General features: G+C 64.1%; 6 protein-coding genes across 6 annotated transcripts; 2 read left to right on the forward strand and 4 right to left on the reverse strand.

Moving 5' to 3' along the window:
* Positions 1-1,877: 1,877 nt before the first annotated feature.
* JCM10292_000851 (cyclin family protein) lies at positions 1,878-3,228 on the forward strand (the record flags this gene model as incomplete). The annotated part of the gene is made up of 2 exons (XM_076647369.1): positions 1,878-1,992; positions 2,057-3,228. The coding sequence occupies 2 exons, from the start codon at positions 1,878-1,880 to the stop codon at positions 3,226-3,228; spliced, it is 1,287 nt and encodes a 428-aa protein (XP_076506904.1).
* Positions 3,229-3,757: 529 nt separating this feature from the next.
* Positions 3,758-6,351, reverse strand: JCM10292_000852 (uncharacterized protein; the record flags this gene model as incomplete). Its single annotated transcript, XM_076647370.1, has 8 exons — positions 3,758-4,214; positions 4,324-4,864; positions 4,927-4,996; positions 5,061-5,142; positions 5,205-5,344; positions 5,438-5,569; positions 5,625-5,774; positions 5,890-6,351. The coding sequence occupies 8 exons, from the start codon at positions 6,349-6,351 to the stop codon at positions 3,758-3,760; spliced, it is 2,034 nt and encodes a 677-aa protein (XP_076506905.1).
* Positions 6,352-6,719: 368 nt separating this feature from the next.
* JCM10292_000853 (uncharacterized protein) lies at positions 6,720-9,711 on the reverse strand (the record flags this gene model as incomplete). The annotated part of the gene is made up of 2 exons (XM_076647371.1): positions 6,720-7,314; positions 7,382-9,711. 2 exons carry the CDS (start codon positions 9,709-9,711, stop codon positions 6,720-6,722), a joined length of 2,925 nt encoding a protein of 974 aa, XP_076506906.1.
* A 1,173-nt stretch (positions 9,712-10,884) lies between these two features.
* JCM10292_000854 (uncharacterized protein) lies at positions 10,885-14,228 on the forward strand (the record flags this gene model as incomplete). The annotated part of the gene is made up of 11 exons (XM_076647372.1): positions 10,885-10,903; positions 11,408-11,451; positions 11,509-11,592; positions 11,651-11,794; positions 12,058-12,162; positions 12,628-12,698; positions 12,858-13,138; positions 13,200-13,509; positions 13,574-13,844; positions 13,913-14,014; positions 14,103-14,228. 11 exons carry the CDS (start codon positions 10,885-10,887, stop codon positions 14,226-14,228), a joined length of 1,557 nt encoding a protein of 518 aa, XP_076506907.1.
* Positions 14,229-14,631: 403 nt separating this feature from the next.
* On the reverse strand, positions 14,632-15,369 carry RPC11 (DNA-directed RNA polymerase III core subunit RPC11; the record flags this gene model as incomplete). Its single annotated transcript, XM_076647373.1, has 5 exons — positions 14,632-14,674; positions 14,776-14,866; positions 14,980-15,067; positions 15,180-15,279; positions 15,362-15,369. 5 exons carry the CDS (start codon positions 15,367-15,369, stop codon positions 14,632-14,634), a joined length of 330 nt encoding a protein of 109 aa, XP_076506908.1.
* Positions 15,370-16,268: 899 nt separating this feature from the next.
* JCM10292_000856 (uncharacterized protein) lies at positions 16,269-17,846 on the reverse strand (the record flags this gene model as incomplete). Its single annotated transcript, XM_076647374.1, has 8 exons — positions 16,269-16,355; positions 16,415-16,471; positions 16,548-16,952; positions 17,017-17,138; positions 17,197-17,248; positions 17,331-17,442; positions 17,519-17,527; positions 17,734-17,846. The coding sequence occupies 8 exons, from the start codon at positions 17,844-17,846 to the stop codon at positions 16,269-16,271; spliced, it is 957 nt and encodes a 318-aa protein (XP_076506909.1).
* Positions 17,847-18,233: the final 387 nt, after the last annotated feature.

Here is an 18,233-nt window from a genome sequence, read left to right on the forward strand (position 1 = left end):
AAGCAAGAGATGGCTTCTATCGCGTGGTTCAGCCATTTCGCCTCCAAGAACAAAGTGCACGGGAGGCTCCTGTGCTTCTCGCCGGACGGACGGAACGCCGCCGTGCGTCCGCCGCCTAACAAGCGAGGCAGGGCTGGACTCTCGATGGTCATGTTCGTCAAGAGCACGAGTCGTCGAGGCACGAGGAGCAGGAGTGATCGGAACTGGTCAGCATCCAGCGGGGTCGTAGCCGAGCGAGCGCCCGCGATGTCGGGCTCAGAAGTGCCAGCAGACATCGTGGCCCTGACTGGAGTGCCAGTGGACCGACACGCAAGCCCCTAGACCTTCGGACACAGAGGCATGAAACAGGGACTGATGCGGATGAGACGTTTCTCTCATTTCGTTGAGTGCGATCGAAGTCCTGCGCCTTTTCAGCGAGAGAAAAATCTCCACAAAACGTTGCGGCTTGCGAGAGAGAGTGCGGCGAGATGGGCAACCGCGCAGAACACGGTTCGAGGAGACGTGCTCCAGCGGGACGTGCGAGCTTCGAACCGCTCCGCACGCCCCGGAGGATTTGCAGGCCCGCGGCACATGGCGTGGCGCATAGCTACCCGAAGAGGCGTAGACGAGCAGAGCCAATAGCACGTTGCGAGTGGGAGCTTCTTCCAGACGGGCGGCGTTCGGCCCGTGTTGTGCTCCTCCACCTGCTCCTCGCGATGAGTGCAATCTAGCCGCCTCAGTCGCACGCAGCAGGAGAACAATGCATAGGTAGTTGGAAGCGGAAGGCGCCGCGGTTCATTGCAGCGCAAGCTTCGACAAAAGCGATTCTCACGGTTGAGACAGTCTGTATCCCACTCGAGCGAGAGGTCATCTATTCGTCAAAGCGACTGAAGCCCGGACTGGCAATCGCAGAGGCGAGCAGAGCACTGTCGGCGAGCGCAGCCGCGGACAGGTACCTTCGACGCCGGAAAGGGCAATGATGGCCGTCCCGTTGCGGAAGCAGAGTTGGGCCGACGAGCGGGCGCTCGATAGCAGGGAGCCCACACAAACGGCAGGTGCAGGCACGCAGGCAGGGTGGGCAGCGAGGAACAGAACGATCGCGGCCGAAGCAGGAGCAGCTCGAGGCGGCCGTGGTCGACAGGATTCTCCTGGGCCCACGAGGGAGCTGCGGTCCCTTGCCTTCCTTCCTGCACCACCATAGCCGTGCCCTAGCTGCTGCCACCCAGCCTTCAAGCGCTGCCAGCAGACCGTCACCTCGACGCCGACACCTTCGCACGTCGAGCGTCACTGCGCCATCCCCACCTGCCTGCCGTGATCGGCAGATCGCTTCCTACCGCGCGTCTAGCTACCAGGTGAGCCTGCGGATCCTTGAGCACTGTCGACGAGGTGCGAGCGGGTGTGACGGGCGAGCATGCCAGAGCGCGTCGCTGATCGCTCGCTCGCTCCAACGGTTCCCTCGGCGTCTTCGCGCTCTCCTTGTCGCCCTCGACCTCGCCATGCCTCCGCTCGTGCCCCACACGGTGTAACTCGACGATTGCCACGCGTGCACACAAAGTCCGCACCGCTTCCGAGCCATCTCGGCGCCTGTCGCGACCTCGCCCAGCCATCTCGCCCGCGTCGTCCTCCGGTGAGCCATCTCGACGCCTACGCCCCGGCGCGCGCCATTCTCCTCGCTGACCGCCATTCATTGCTAGCAGGCGCACATCAAGCCAACTCGAGCATTCGACCACCCGTCTCGCGCCGGCTCGACCCGTCCTCTCTCTCCTTCACCTCACTCTCGCTTCCGCTTGTGTTTCCCTCGCCTCGTCCTCTCGGTGCCTGCTCTTCCACCTCGAGGTCCCGCCCTCGCCTCCACTACACTACACTCTCTCGACCGTCGACCTCGTCTCTCCTCAACCATGTCTGCCTACCACACCAACGGTCGCCGGCACCCGGCCTCCCTCATCCCCAAGTCGTGGCACGACCCCGCTCTTCTCGAGTTTGTCCGCGCACCGGTAACCCAGGAGATGATCGGTGCGTTACTTCTCGGCAGTCTCTTTGCATAGGACGTGATCGCTCACCAGCATCTCGCCTGCAGCCTTCCTCGCTGAGAAGGCCGTCGAGGTCATCCAGTGCGCATCGCCGCCCGCACCCGTCATGCCCTCGCCGCCGGCGACTCCTACCAAGGGTGGCTTCCAGCAGCCTGCCGCCGAGCAGCAGCCCTCGCCCGTCCCGCCCCTCGAGACCTTCATCACCATCCTCGTCCAGAAGTCGAACGTCCAGGTCCCGACACTCATGTGCACCCTCGTCTACCTCGACCGCCTGCGGACGCGCCTGCCCAAGGTTGCTAAGGGCATGCACTGCACGCGCCACCGCGTTTTCCTCGCGACGCTCATCACGGCTGCCAAGTACCTCAACGACTCGTCGCCCAAGAACAAGCACTGGACGCGCTACGCCGCCCTCTTCTCGCCGGCCGAGGTCAACCTCATGGAGCGCCAGCTCCTCTTCCTCCTCGACTACGACCTCCGCATGGACGAGGCCGACCTCCTCGAGCACTTTGCGCCTTTCCTCCGCCGCGCACCCGTCGCATCGACGTCGCGCGGCCAGTACTCGACCTCGTCGTATTACGCCCACCAGCACGCGCAGCAGCTGCAGACGCCGACGACGCCGCAGCGCAAGACGTCGGCGCAGGACCTCCGCCAGCAGTCGGGCTACCTCACGCCGCCACCTTCCGCTCGCCGCCTCCCGTCCAACGTCTCCGTCTCGACCTCGTCGTCGTCTGCGTCGCGCGCGCGCCAGCAGCCTCAGCAGCAGCCGGCAGCGCACGCGCACGTCTCGCCCGCCGAGTCCAATTCGTCGGGCGGCACGCTCTCGGACGTCGAGTCGGACTTCTCCGACCGCGAGATGGACTACGAGACGATGCAGGCGTCGCGCGCAGTGCGCATGTCGTCTCGCCCGGCACCCTCGTCTTCGGCGACGACCAAGATGGCGACCCCTCCTCGCCGCAACTCGGGCCCCAAGTCGGGCGATTCGTCGCTTCCCGTCACGCCGACGGACGACATCCCGCCTTACCAGGCCGCCGTGCAGCCTGCATCCTCCGAGCGCCGCCCGTCGTACGAGCCGCTGCGGACGCAGCGCAGCGGGAGCTTCCTCAGCCGCGCGTTCGAGCAGGGCCAGCGCATGATGTCGCGCGGTGGGAGCGCATCCAAGCAGGGCGGCCAACACCAGCCGCAGCGGTCGCTCGAGCTCGAGCCCGCCTACGCTCTCTAGACGCGCGCTAGTCGCCGTCTCTCTCCTTTCTCTCGTTTCGCTTGGGCGGGGCCGGGCCCCTCTGTTTCGTTTCGTTTCCCTCCGAGGCCGGGCCTCTCTCTCTTCGCACTGCACATAGACGCATTTCCTCCCTTTCCTTCGCCTTACCTATTTATTCGTCGTCGTTGGTTCCCTCAGTCGTTCTCTCGCAGTGTCCTTGTCGTATCCTCCCTTCTATCCCGCTAGTCGGGCTCACACTTTCGCATCTCTTCGTTTCCTCATGCATAGTTGGCTCGCAACACGCGCTTCCATTCATCGCTTCTTTTCCGCCTCGCTGGTCGAGACGAGAGTCCGGTTCGAGCGGCCTTTTCTCCTCCCAAGCTGGACTTGGGAAGGCTGGACTCTACCGTTCGGCAGCTCACCGATCACTGCAGTGCGCACATGCGACGTCACAGGAATGCATGTTATGGCAACAAGGCACCGGCACGCGACAGACACCAGACACTGCGATCAGACCAGTCTCAGACACGCCCTCCGACTGATCACCGTCTCATTCACCTGGTCCGCCCTCGGCAGGCGCCGTCGTGCCGCCCATGACGCCCTCGATCGTGACCTTCTCGACCCCCAACACGGGCTCGTCTTCGCCATCCTCCCGGAACGCTTCGACGAGCGTACCCCGCCCAGCCGCCGGCCCGCCCGCAGCCTTCTTCAGCTTGAGCGTGCTCCGGCCGCTGGCTCGACTGCTGTGTGATGCGGCCGAGGCGAAGGAGTGCGTCGAGGAGGCGATTGACGAGAGGGAAGTGGAGCGCGCCATGCGCGATGAGGTGCAGGGGGCAGGGCTGGCGGGCGCGGAGGGACTGCTGACGGCGGGTGTAGGCGACGACGGCGAGGACGCAAACGCGACAGGAGAGGCGAGAGGGGAGGGGACACGAGACGATGTAGTCGCATCCGCTTGTTGCGTAGAATGCACGGGCGAACGAGCGGAAGCGGCAAAGACTTCATCGTGACTGCCGAGAAAGAGCATCGTCAGTAACCTTCTGATGGTATGCCAGTCGTGCTCACTCGTGTGTGGCGAAGGCAGTGCATAGACAAGGCAGCAAAGGAGCGTCCACTGACCGGTCGATGAGCATCCGCAGCACCCCGCCGAGCGTGTTGCCCCTCGCCTTCTCCTTCTCCCTCCTGTCCTGCTGCATCCCTCTCATGCTGCCGACCTCCATCCCCCTCACGCGGCACATCTCGATCTCGTCGAAGCTCGCGCCGACGCCGCCAATGAGCGCCGGGCACAGGCACACGACGAGGTTGGACGATGTCATGAGGTTCTCGTCGGCGCGAGCGGCGATGCGCGAGAGGACCTCTGTCAGGCGCTGCAGCAGCGCGAGCGCCGGCGGGTCGAGCAGCGGAAGGAAGTGCTCGCGCAGGTAGGCGACGGCGCCTTCGTCGTCATCGATGGGGCAGGTGCGTGCGGCATCCCAGCTCGAGCGAGGGAAGATGGGCGTCGGCAGATCGTGCAGGAAGCGCTTGAGGAGTGACGCAGCGAGGTAAGGTGCGTCGGGGTACTTCGAGAGCGAGACGGGGTGGCCGCGCGAGTAGGCGCCGTGGAGGATCGCAACGTGCGCTGCCGACGGGGAGCGGCGGAAGATGCCGACAGAAGAGGGACCTGCGAGGGAAATGGATGCCTGTGAGCTGACAGTGGGCTACGAGGCCAAAGAGCCTCATCACCCTCCTCGAGCAGGACGTTCAGACAGTCTTGGACGACGGCAGGCAGGCGAGAGCGGTTCTCGCACAGCAACTGGGGATGTGAACCGTCAGGCTTGATACGGATGAGATGCTTCGGAGGGAGCCCTGCAATGCACCTCCGCGAGCTCGACGCCGAAGACGCCAGGCAGCTCCGCATCATCCGGCAGCGCGATCTCCTTTTCACTCGCCGCATGTGCGCTGTGTGTGGAACGATCAGTCGGACGCGTGCTCGAGTAACGACTTCGAAAGAACGGACGCACCTGTACACATCAAGCGGGAACTCGATCTGCACGAACGTCTTTGCGCCAAGACTCTCGGCAAGCTCGCTGAGCGTTGCGGATTGGATGAGCTTGCGCGCCGTCTTGGTCGAGAGAAACGAGGAGAAGAGGGTGATGAGGACCTGCGCAGAGTATCGCGGAGGAGAGCAAGCGGAGGAGAGGAAGCGGAGAATGAGCACCGACACCGCCAGCATGGAAGACCAAGGACGGCACACCTTCGTCCACCAACCTCCACCAACAATGTGCACCGCTCGCACGTTCTTGCGGGCGGCCCGACTGAGCGAAAGATACGCCGAGACGAGGTGCTTGGATGCCGGAGCATGCGGTGTCGGGTTGACGAGCGCGACCTGCAAGATTGAACTCGTGAGCGCGTGTCAGAGAGAGAGCCAGGTCAATGCGCACGAGCGAGTACGGGCCGGTTTGAGCGTACGCCTCGAGGCGTGTCCGCAATCTCTCGAGCAAGTCGGGATGCGAGACCTCGGACGGTGGCGGGATGCGGCAGCAAGCGAGGACGAGGAGCGGTCCGGAAGGGTCGACGTGATCTTCTCCAGCCTGCAGTCGATTCAAGGGTTGTCAAGCTGCGAAGTGAACACGCAAGACTCGAGCGGAAGCCGCCCGAGGTCGGGCGAGGTAAGAATGCGTCTCCAGCGCGTGAGACGAAGCGCACCTGCCACAGGATGCTCTGCGCAAGCTCGTCGAGGTCGTCGAGCGCCTGCTCGCGCGTGTCGTTGGCGTTGCGCGCTCCTGGTCCGAGTCGCCGTGGAGTGTCGCCCTGTCCCTCGTTCCGACCTGCCTCGCCACGATTCGTCCAGACGGGTATCCGTCCACGCTCACTCCCCTTGCCTGCAGAACCAGCGGCGCCGGCGACCGTGGCAGGCGGTGCGCAAGGTGATCGAACCGTCGACGAGGCGTCTGCGCTCGCTCCCGACCCGCCGAGTCCGTAGCCGAACGCAGACGAGAGCGTAGCACCCCAGCCTGCCCTTGTCTGCCCTGCTGCTGCGCCCTCTGCAGCGGTGGGAGCGGGCGACGAGGTGGTCGAGCGTCGAGGAGAAGAGCGAGACGACGACGACGGCGCGGACGAGCGTGCGAGGAGCTGCTGCAGCGACGTGATTGTCGCAGAATCGCCCATAGCGAGCACCTGGCAGCGCTCGATCCAGAGTGCGCGCAGGAGACGAAAAGGCGAGAGTGAAGGTGGCGCACCGCAGAGAGCGGGCAAGACGGCTCTCCGTTGGGACAGCTCGAGTGATACAGAAATGCGTTGCAGTCGAGAGAGAGGGAGGAAAGGAACGAGGGCAAGAAAGTCTAGGTACGCAGCGAGAAGAGGCAACGAGTCGAAGGGAGGACACCGCAGACCGCAATGGGTGGCGCCCACGAGGGATGAGAGATAGACTGCGCTAGGGTAGGAAAGGGCACACAGGAAGCAAGGGGCAGCAATGTCCATCGACGCGGGACCGCGCCCGCCGTCGGATCGATTGTGCGCGCGAGCAGACACCCGCCTCAGTACGCCTCGTCGCCGCGCGCGCGCGTCCAGTCGATCCACTCGCCATACATGTTGGGCCGCTCGCCGCGCACAAACGCCTCGAACGTGCGCTTGAGCACGGCCGCCCACGCGAGGTCGCGCTCGTCCTCGTCGACGCGCTCGTCCGACCAGTCGAGCTCGGCAAAGTCGCGCTCGTCGTCCCCCCACTTGTACCCCTCGCGTGCGCCCTGCCGCGGCGACACGGGCGGCACCGTCCGCCGCGGCGCCGCCGTCTCGCCCGGCTTGGTCGGCGACGGCCCGTCGCCCTCGTCGCCCGTGCCCTCTGCCGCGTCCGACGACGCCGCAGGCGGGTTCGCCGCGAGCTTGGCCGCGAGCAGCCGCCCGCGCGCGACCCGCTCCGTCTCGTAGAACCGCGGGCCGAGGTCCGGAAAGTTGCGCGCGCCGTCGAACGGGATCCACCAGAAGTTGTGGAAGTGGTACGAGAACGCGCCCTTGAAGAAGCCGTCAAAGCCGGTCGCGACAGGCGCCGCGTTGATCTCCTTGGGCGTGTCGAAAAAGTCCTCGAAGCGCTTGAAGTACGGCTGCGGCGGGCGGTCGCGCTGGTAGTATTCGCTGCGGGTGGGAGAGAGACCGTCAGCACGTACTTTGAGCCCTCTGAACCGAAAGCAGCACAACGTACGTGTTGAGCCAAGCCGGGTCAAAGAGTGCGTCGGGAAGGCGGAGGAGGAGTCCCTCGAGGTTGGCGTCCTTGGTGTAGCGACTGACCGTCATCGGGTGGAAGTCGAGCCCGTTAGCGACGGCCGTGCGGAACACGAAATGGCCGATGGCGCTTCCGCGCTGCATCTTGAGCACGGCCGTGTTGTACTTTTCGAGGCGCGACCAGCGGTAGGCGAACGCGCCGTGCCAGTTGAACAGCTCGGTCCAGTCGCGCAGGAGGATCGTGTCGGCGTCGAGGTAGACGCCGCCAAAGCGGTGCGTGAGCACGAACCGCGCCATGTCGGACAGGACGACCGACAGGCGGTCGTACTCGTTCGCCGACGACCCGACGCGCTCGAACAGCGCGTCCTTATGCTTGGTCGGGAGCGGCGCCGCAACCTCGGACGCGTTGACGGCGCGGGTCGCATTGGCCGAGAGCTCGCGCGCGCGGCGCAGCGCAGCCTCGGCCGTCGCAGCGATGTCGCCGCCGGCGCCCTCCTCGCCCGCGCGCTCGGCGCGCTCCGCCTCGGCGACCTTGCCGTCGTGCGCGCCGGCGGCGTCGTCCTCGAGGTCGTCGTCGCGGTCGTTGCTGCGGCGCGCGAGGTCCTCGGCCTCCTTGGCCGTGTCGGCGCTGCCGTACTTGACGCCGCCCGAGTTGAAGAGGGCCATCTGGCGCCACCCGCGCATCTCGCTCACGCCGTCGAGCTGCTCGGTCGTGTTCCAAAGGCGGAACTTGACGACGTCGCGGAAGCGGTCGTGCAAGAGGGGCGCCGACCACGGGTTCTTGGCGAGGTCGGCGCGCATTTTGCGCTCGGCGCGCGGGTCGGGGAAGGACGACGCCGGGCCGGGGTTGATCCAGATCCAGAGCTGCGGGCGGCACAGCGAGTGGTCTGCGCGCGTCGGGTCCGAGCCGATGGGCGAGTCGAGCGCGAGGCGCTGCGTGAACAGGAACGAGAGCGCCGCCGTGTACGGCTTGTCGGTGAATGGGCCGGCCCAGAAGATGTGGAACAGGCGTGGGTAACCCGGGTCGCACGCCGGATCGGCCGTCGGGTGCGACGGGTGCGGCGTGTAGACCGGGTGCCCGAGACGAGACGACGACGGCGACGACTGGCTCGAGAGGGTGAGCTGCTGGCGCGCGGCGAGGAGCGACGAGAAGGCCGACGGCGAGGCGCTCAGCACCTCGCTCATGTTGCCCCGGTAGCGCTCGAGCTGGTCGCGCGTGCGCTCGCTCGGCGCGCCCGCACCGCTTGCGCCGCCGTCCAGCGTCGGCACGAAGGTCGTGCGCCACGAGTCGTGCACGCCGCGGCGGAGGGGCGTGTCGAGGCCGGCGTTGACGCGCAGGACCTCGAGGCAGTCGCGCACGTATTTGTTCTCGCTAAAGTCGCAGTGGTCCATGACGGCGTCGAGATCGAGCGCGGCCCGGCCTGCGGGACGGGGCGCGTACGGCTCGCTCTGCCGGCCGCCCTTGAGCGGGAGCTCGACGTAGGCGCGGCCGGGACCGACAGGGACGACATCGACGCCCGTGTCGTGCGGGTCGACGAGGGCAGCGTGCACGCCCGCCTGGTCGCGCAAGCGGCGCTCGACCTCGGCCTTGACCTGGCGTTCGCGACGCAGGTCCTCCTCGGTGCGCTTGGGCAGGCCCGGATTCTCGAGCCGAATGACGCCGTTGACGGGCGCGGCGTGACCCGAGGCGGACCCGCCGCCGTTCGGGGCATCGAAGCTGACGCCAGCAGTGTCGCGGCGAGAGGGGTAGTGGCCGGAGGCAATTTCCCACCGCCAGATGCGCTCGACCTCGGCAGGCGAGAAGATGAGAGTGTCGGGATCGGTGAAGGGAAGGTTGGTGTGGCGGCCCACGTCGACAGCCTTGTGGAACAGGCGGACGGAGGACAGGGCGCAGGCGACAAATAAGGCGACCGTCCCTACGACGGCGAGGAGGATGCGGAAGATGGACTGCCCGCCACGGGTGTCGTAACGCGAGAGAGCAGGCGAGTGCTTCATCTTTTGTCGGGACGAGAAGAAGGGAAGTGGTCGGGAGGGATGGAGAATCCGAAGAACCGGGATGCTGAGTTCTCGCCGAGTCCCTGCACCAGGCGCGCCCGACCCGCCACCGAGCGGTATCCGCACCGCCATGAACAGCTCACCACATCGCCGCAGCGGCCCGCCGCCGGCTGTCCGTGCCCGCTGGTACGAGAGCGCGACCTTCTCTGCGACCGCGCCCGACGGGGCTTGGCCGAAGAAGTTTGGCGAATGTGAGCGTGGCGGGGTGTGGGCTGGCGAGTTGTGGAATGACGGGAGCGGCGAGTGGGTAGGCATGGCGGAAGAGGAGTCGCCTTGGAGGCGGCGGTGGGTGAGCGGGAGGGACGAGCCTGCACGCCAGACCGGTCAGCAATCGTGTTGCGTGGTGCTTGCGACACACCTGAGCGCGTGCAGTGCGTCTGGCGGCAGCTGGATCGAGTTGCTGCGGGGTCCGAGGTGCAGCAATGCCGCTTCGGGCAGGAGACCGATACGGCGGACTGACCTCGCAGAAGGTCGAGACACGTAGCTCCGCTGTGTCGAGGCTCGACAAAGTGAACGCGTGCTGCTCAGAGCGCGCACGGTCGACGTGAGCCGCTGGAGAGGGCCGACGAGCGCTAGCGCCTATGCCGACGAGGAAAGCGGCGACGGCGGCTCGACGAGGCGCAGATCGCTGTGGACGAGATCACACATCAGCATTCTAGACTGTGCTGCACACGCTCGTAGTGCTCGCTCGTCCCCTCGTGCGCCGTGTGTGTCCAAGAAGTGCCGGGACCCCATCTCCTCCGCACACCCCAAGCGCATCGCCCACAGCTCGAGAGACGCCGCCGGTGCGGCAGACCGTAGAACAGCGGCATCGCTGTACAATGTGCCGGCGAGCAGAGCCTCGCAAGCCGCTGAGCAGGCGGGGCGGCGGCGCAAAGATTCCGAGTGATCGAGATGGCGAACGGCGGCGTGTGGAGGGCGCGGTACAGGAGCCGGGCGCAGCAGAGGCTGTCGAGGCTCACCTGTGCAAGCCTGTCGTGCTCCTGGGCGTGTCCGCTGCTCGCCCGGGCGAGGTCGAGGTGGGAGCAAGCACGAGGACGACGAGGTGCGGACGAGTGCGCAGCACCCAACGTCGACCACTTTCTCTCCGCTTGCGGCCAGCCAGAGTGTGCTCAACGTGCTTGCAGGCATCCGCTGGGCCCCCGTCGAGTCATGCCAAGTCGAACGGCCGCGTTCCATCGCCTGCTCGCTCTGCTTCCGCTTCTCTCTTCCACCCGCTACTCTGGTTCACAGTCTCCACGCTCACGAGCGACTGAATGACGCCTGATCAGTGTGCAACACTGTAATCAGTGACTATGGAACCTAACTCGGGACCAGACTTGGGCCCAAAGAGGGTGCGGCTTTGCGCGCGGTGCTTCTGTGCTTAGGAAGATGCTCTAGCGGCCCAAGTGCGGCAAACCCAGCAGTGCCTGGGTCACTCCCACGCGCATGGACGTCTCGGAAGAACGTGCGCGAAAACACGCTCATCCCGCGGGCGCGTCTTGCAGTTCTGCCCAGGACTCGCACGCAACCCGCGCTCCTTTCGCGGCTCCAGCTCTCTTGCACGCTCTCGCCCCTCCTTCTTCCTCTTTCTCTCGCGCTCATCCCGCAGCAACGTCGCCTATGAGTGGAGATGGCATCGAGCGAGCTGGCGAGGTTCGTGCACCCTTTTTGCGGTGCGTCGTCTTGTCCGCTCTGGCTGCACCCGCCATCGCGCAGACTCTCGTACTCACGCGAGCTTGTCATACCGTCAGAGGTGCTCTGCACGGCAGTTCCGACCGTCACCGTCACAGTCAAGGCTGCCGCGCAAGCGGATTCCAGTTTCGGCAAGACGTTGCTGCTTACGGCGGTCCTCGCGCTTACCGCGACACTCGCCGTTTGGCGCATCATGACAGGCGTGCGCGCCAATCCAGACATTTTCAAGTAGACACAAGCTGGGTCCTCAGCACTGAAGCGGGTCAATTTCCCGCAGCCGCCCGTGTCAAGGACACGGATAAGATCACCGAGAATCTCGAGGTGCGTCTTCCATTTGACGGCATAACACCTCTCTGATGCTGAAACTTCGCGCTGTAGTCGTGTTCAGTTGACTGGCGCATCAAGAGCTACAAGGCCTTTTTGGCGAGCTGGACTGAAGCCGGTGATGGCTTTGCCTATCGGGTGAGTCAGTACTTCACTTCACTGGTCCTTGCCGGCTCACAATCCTCCGGCTCTGCAGTCGCCGCCTTTTCTCGGCCACCGATGGCGGCTATCCATTCGAAACATTGCCGGCAAGTGGGTCGTCGTCCTGGAGGCGCTTGAACCGGCCTCGTATCACTCAGCGGGATCCACGCGTCGCGGCGAGTACCTGTGGTCCTTTGAGGTGCGTTACATTATGCTGATCACGCTAGGGTAGCACCTGAGGCTAGTGTCTTGTTTTGCAGGTGATTGCGCCCAACGCAATGATGCTTTGGTCGGCTAGCGGAAACGTGCCTCTGCTCTTTGATACCCGCAAGAGCTGGTGGGGGTATTGGCACGCAGGAAGTGAAGGAAACAATCCCTTTAAACACCCAGCAGTTCTCGCCGAAGTACGCTTCACGTCTCTTTCCCGTTCCGCCGGCTCCTTTGACTGCTTTGTTCATACAGGACTACTTTACGATCCGTGTCGTGCTGCTCAAAGTGTCGCCCAATGGGCGCATTCCATACACGCCGGACGACCTGCTTCCGCTGGCAAACCTCGGCGTCTCGGAGGTACGCCTTCCTCAGCGCCGGCTTGTGCAGCTTGCCCATACTCATATCGCAAGACACGTCAGGCATACACTTATTCATGGGATGTCCTCGAGTTCAAGCACTTTCTTGAGCAGGGCGAGCCCCGCAGCGTACGGTCTTCAGGCCTAGGGCTTGTTCCCACCGCATCTTTCCTGGTTCATACTGAAGCCCCGATCACCCATACAGTCAGAGACGTTCGGGAACCACGGTTGGACACTCGGCGTGTGCAAGGCACGATGAATCTCGCTCACGCCGAACCAGTCCAGCCGCTCACGCTTCCGCGTTGCAGAAAGGCGATGCTTTCTGCTTGACCTTGTCTGCTCAAGAGCACTTTTACGAAACGGGAGTCCGCTGGCGTCGTGGAACATTCCACATCTCGGTTGATGCACGTTGCGGTCGCTTTCCGCCGTCAGAACATGCGGCTGACCAAGTACTCACTATGCGCAGGTCGTCTCTCCCGAAGGTCAACGGCTTGTGGCGCTGAGCGCTGCCGCATCCTTCGACTACACCGAGTCAAGGTGCTCTTGGGTGGACCTTGACCTAGCTGTACTGCGTTGCACCAGCGTCGTTGCCGAAGTGAGCAACCCCAAATGGTGTACTTTCGCAGAGCAGCCGAGACTGATCATTGGCTCACAGGATTTCTTCCGCATCGAATGCTCCCTTACGCGTGCACCCAGTGCTCGTGAGGTCGAGCCCGTCACGCAGGTCACGTATTCACCCTTGCCCGTCGTTTCCGCTCCTTCTCCTGCCGCGCCTATCCCCGCCCCGCTCTCGCCATCGCCCGCTCCCTCGGTTCCTTACGCATCAAGCTCTGTCCGCGACTCGCTCTATCCCGAGGCGTTCGACAACCCAGAGGAATGCGACACGGTCTTCGAGGTCTCGCTCCCGAGCGGCAAGGTTGGCTACGTCTTTACGCTCAAGGAACTGCTCGTCAAGGACTCGCAGCACTTTGCCGAGCGTGCGTGTTCGTCTCTACGCTGTGAAGGACGCGCTCAGCCTAACCCTGTGTTGCCGCCCAGTCTTGTCTTCAGCTGAGCGCGACTTCAAGCTCGACCCGTCTGTATACCTCGATGTGGACGCATCGGACCGCTTCAATCCGGCCGAAGACATGTGGAAGCACCTTCGCAAATCCGAGTACGCGGAAGGAGCCGCGCTCGACGAGAAAACCGTCACGCTTGAAGACCTGAGCGAGGCGAGCGAGGGCGACAACTTGTGCAGCCTTCTTGGCAACGATGACGTATCGGCAACAACCAGTACATCTGCCCATGGCGTTTCAAGCGACGAGCGGCTCTACTTCCATGTCACAGTCCAGGAGAACGACTGGCTTTCGTTCGTTCTTTCAGCATCTGCCTCTAGCTAATGTCTCAAAGACTGATGGTTTTGCTTGCCTCAGGTACAACACGGTCCTCGCCATCGTGTACTACCTGCACTTCGGCACCGTCTCGTTCGCCGTGTCGCCCGCCCTCGCACTCGCCGCCGATTCTGCGGCCCCTTTCTTGCCGCTCACTCCGAAGACCGCGCGCAAGGGCGCCATAGAGCAGTTGTCAGCACCGCTCTGCCTCGCTCAGGTCGTTGCTGACCTGACTGCGGCGCATGCCTGGGAGCTTCCTGCGCTCCACGAGCTGGCGGCACAACACGTTGTCAGTCAATTGACAGTTGAGTCGGTGCGTCGCACCCTCTGCACCAACGTCCTTGAAAGCACAGTGACCGTCTCACGCATCTACTCGTCTAGGCGGCCTACGAGCTCTTTTCCAGAGCCGGCGCAGCGTATCGCTGCATCACCAACCTATCATCCTCCTTGACTTCGGCCGTTCCTTTCCTCCGCACGCACTTTGTACGTCCTTCTCTGACTTGTTTGCGCCCCGAGGAAGACGGAAACTTACCCGTTGCCCGCCTTACTCGTCGACTTGCCGCTTTCGCAGTCAGCCATCAAGGCTTCACCTGCTTGGGAGCGTTGCATGGCTCTTTTGGAAGACGGGATACTCTCGCACGCCTATGTTACTCGCCTGCGCATCCTAGAGGCACTGGCGACCGTCAAGGGCACGTGAACGCCGCGACAATGAGGTCGAGGCGGCGGTGGCGGCAAACAGGTTCATTCAAACCGAAACGGTGCATGGCTCGTCGGGCTACGTAGTGCTTTGCTGTGTTGTATTGCATCTCGTGCCGTCACTTCGCTCATGCGAGCAAGCCGAGATGGGAGCAATGGTTGACTTCAGCGTAGCGCAAGCGAGCTTGTCGGAGCTTTTGCTCCGACAGCCTCGCGGTGCACGGGCGTGCATCATGGCACGTGCGTCGGAATCGGCAGGATGCGAAAGATGCGGCTGGTAATGACAACAGAACAGACGGCACAGACTCCTCTACGATCTCCCCTCGGCTGCACACTCGATGCATCCCAAATGCCCCCAGCACCTCCACCTCGGCGCCCTGACCCCAACACAAGCGTGTCCCGCACTAGTTCTCGCGCCACTGGTAGTTGCAGTGCATGTTGCAGCACCTGCGGGTCGGGTCAACAGAGGTCAGCATGTCACCGCCGCCAGGACTCCCGCCGAGTCTCCTCCAAGACAGCGAGTCGAGACACAGAGGCCGGAGACGCACTTGTAGAAGGTCGTGCTGGGCTCGTCGGCCGAGCGGATCTGGATCTGCATGAAGAAGGCACGGTCCGAGCCGCACTCCTTCGGGCAGTCGACTGCGAGCGACAAGCAGGGTACGTCAGCTCACAGCACTTGATGCAACGGGACCCAGCGCAGGTTGCCACGACCTGTATCAAGGTCAGGCGCGAGCCTCTGCGCGCGGACTTGCCTGCGGTCGAGTCGACGTTCTTCCAGCTGTCCTCGCCGCCGAGGACGTCGTCGACCTGCTTGCGCTTCAAGTAGGTGCGCTCCATGTACTGTAGGCGGGCAGACAACCCCGTCAGAGCGGACACAGGTCAGCTTCGTATGATTCGAAGGAGCGAAGTCCGCCACGAGAGCTCGATGCGCGGCGAGAGAGCATGGACGCACGCGCTTGTTGATCGGGTGCTCGTACGGGCAGGTGCTGCACCCCCACTTGTTGCCCGTCGCGCCCTCGACGAGCCCGAGCTGGTTCGCACAGTACGGGCAGCTGCCGAGGCGACAGCAACGCGAAGAGCGCCAATCTCGTCAGTACAGCTAGCTAGATCATGCACGGACTGGCTCGCACGCACAAGATCATGGCTCGGGGCGAGGCGGGCAGAGCAAGCGGCGAGCAAGAGGCGAAGCGCTGATGAGCTCGAGGTCGAGCGCTCTCGCCCTCTCGCTCCTCTGAGCAATGATTGATGCTCTCAAAGTGGCTTTTCTTACTCTTACGACAGGCCTGTGCAAAGCAAGAGCTGGCGGACGCGGAGCCGCGAGCGCGAGCGACTCTCGTCGCCGTTCGTTTCCGACCAAGGGCGCACAATCGCTTCTTTGGCAGCGAGAACACGTGAGTGACTATTAAGAGACGGCTTGGACGCTTCACGGACGGGAAGAGGGTGCAGGACGAGGGACAATGAAGTCGACAGTATCGCGGAAGCAGGTCAAGGATCTTGCCGCATGTTCGTGCCCAGAATAGCAGTTTGCTGTCAGGCTGCTACAATGTCAGTGACACTGCATCGGTCGACAGCAGAAATCTCAGCGGCGTAGTCTGTAGAGGAGAGCGAGAGAGTGAGATTCGCATTCAGAGCGCACAGTTGGGATCGGTTCTGCGCCGCTCGATAATGCGAAGCTGCGACGTACTAGATGGCTTCACGGTGCGTCAGATGCATCACAGCAAGCGAAGAACTGTTCCGTGCGGGAACGACGCCTCGTATGGTCGTCATCAAGGACTGGCTGCTAAGGTGACGGTCGCCACCACGGCATCGAATCCGAAGCGCCCGTTGCGAGCGCGATTCAGGACTGTCGGAAGCAGGCACGAAGGAGGAGAGCAAGAAGCTGGGTAAAGCGGAGAAGCGCGAGGAGGTTGACCGCGAGTCTCGGTCGGAACCTCGATGAGACGGTGCATGCACCCCGCATTCTCTCGCGATGCGGATACAAAGACAAGCACAGGAGGTAACGCGATGCGTACAGGCGCGCTCAGTAGACCCCTCGGGGCAGCTACTCGTCCTGATCTGGCGACGCGCCGTGCCCGTTCGTCCCGCTTTGCCCGCCAGTAGGGTGGAAGTAGGCGTGCATGGCGGGGTCCTGCACGCACAGCGAGGGTAAGCAAGCTGCAAGCAGGGTGAAGAGGGGAAGAGACGTACGGCGGGTGCAGCGCTGTAGTCGAATGAGCCCCACGGCATCTGGCCGGGCGGGAAAGTCTGTGCGAAGGACGCATGGTTGAATCAGCGCGAGTCCTTCCAGAAAGCTCATGGCCGAAATATTGCGAAGACGCACCGTCCCATCTGGCATGGTCGTCGGCATGTAGTACCCCGCCGCCGCTGCCGCCGCCGCCGGATCGAGTCCCGCCAGCCCCGCCAAGTGCGGCTGCTCCTGCACCTGCACTCCGCCCACATCGAGCCCTCCCGTCTCGACCGACCCCGCCGCATCGCCCTCGTCGAGGCGGAAGCGCTTCGCCGCCGCCGCGCCGTCCGCCTCACCGCCGTCGCCCGCTGCTGCCGCCGACGCGCCCGCGAGCGCATACTCGTCGACGCTCGAGTCGCGCTGCGAATGCTTGCGCGAGCGCGCGGGCCGCTTGCCGCTCCCGCCGCCGGTCCCGCCGGCCGAGGTCGATGCGCCGGCGTTGGAGGGTCCGGCTGAAGCAGAGGCGGCGGCTCTTTGCTCCGTGCGAGGGACAATGTCCTGCGCGGAAGCGAAAGCTCGGTAAGCTCAGTGAGGGAGGACCTGGAGGATGAGGGACACGCACGATGAGAAAGTCAAACATGTCGCTTCGCGAGACAGCCTGGGCGACGTCGGCGCGCGAAAGGGTGCGGCGGCGCGCAGCGAGCGAGACGAGGTGTGCACGTGCTGTAAGCTCCTGGATGAAGACTGCCGCACTGGGTGTGAGCGCTGTAACATGGCGACAAGAGGCGGAGCGGAAGCGCACTCTGGCACGCCTTTTCGAACAGGATCGTCACTTCGCTCGAAATCATCTGATTCTGTGTGGGCCGAAACAAGCTCGAGCGAGTCAGCTGGCTTATGCAAGCCGTCGAACCCGCGGGTGTGGCTTCGGAGACGCACCTGGACCTCTGGGTCCATCTTTGCGACCTTTTTGATGCGGGCGAGCGGGAGGGCCTGGTGCTTGAAGTCGTCTTCGAAGTGCTCTGCGACATTCATGGCGTGCTGCCAGAATCTGTACGGCGAGAGGAGTGTGAGTCCGACGACGCAAGCGAGGAGACGAGGCGGTGCGACGAGGAGCAGGCGCGCACTCGTTGACACTGCGGGCGTCGAGGGGAATGTCAGTAGCGTTCCTGTAAAGCTCTGAGCGCGCTCTGCTGGTCTCTCCAGCCCGTCCGGCGCTCCCTCGCCTTCGACTGCTCGCACGACCTCGTCCACTGCAACCAGGCCGGCATCTCGTCTCCTCGCCCCGGGACAAGCTGAGAGCGCGTGTGAGCTCAAGCACAGCAGTAGGGCACGGACGCACAACTCCTCGATGGTGGTCTCTGCGTGGGAGCGGTACGGTGGGGGCGAGTCGGTCTGGCGGTTCTTGCTGCTCGTCGACGCGCGCTGCGGCTTGGACTTGGAAGCGTCCGACATGGTCACCAGCGTGCTCGTACTCGCTCGTCTGACTCAACCGGACGAAGCGGCGAGGGCGACCCGTGGCAACGTTTGGCTTCGTCCGCCCCGAATCGCTCGCCCGCCGGCTTTGTCGTCAGCGCGCTCATACTGCTTGCCTGGACCGCGGAACTGCTTGCTAGGCACTACACTCCTTCGCTGCTGCGCGCTGTACGCTTCCCGCGGCTTGCCGCCCTCGCTCGCTTTCCTCATCGCAGCTCCACTTTGACCTGCTTCGGCATCGCTCACAACGCGTACTTCGCCGGTGATACCGCGCCTGGACGATTGTTCACCGTGCTTTGAGTGAGATAGATGGCTTGCAGTACGCCCGGGCATCTATCGACGAGCCCGCTGCACCGCCGAACCCTT

Source organism: Rhodotorula paludigena (assembly GCF_050403205.1).
Source record: "Rhodotorula paludigena JCM10292 DNA, Rt_paludigena_JCM10292v1_ctg9, whole genome shotgun sequence".
Taxonomy (NCBI): domain Eukaryota; kingdom Fungi; phylum Basidiomycota; class Microbotryomycetes; order Sporidiobolales; family Sporidiobolaceae; genus Rhodotorula; species Rhodotorula paludigena.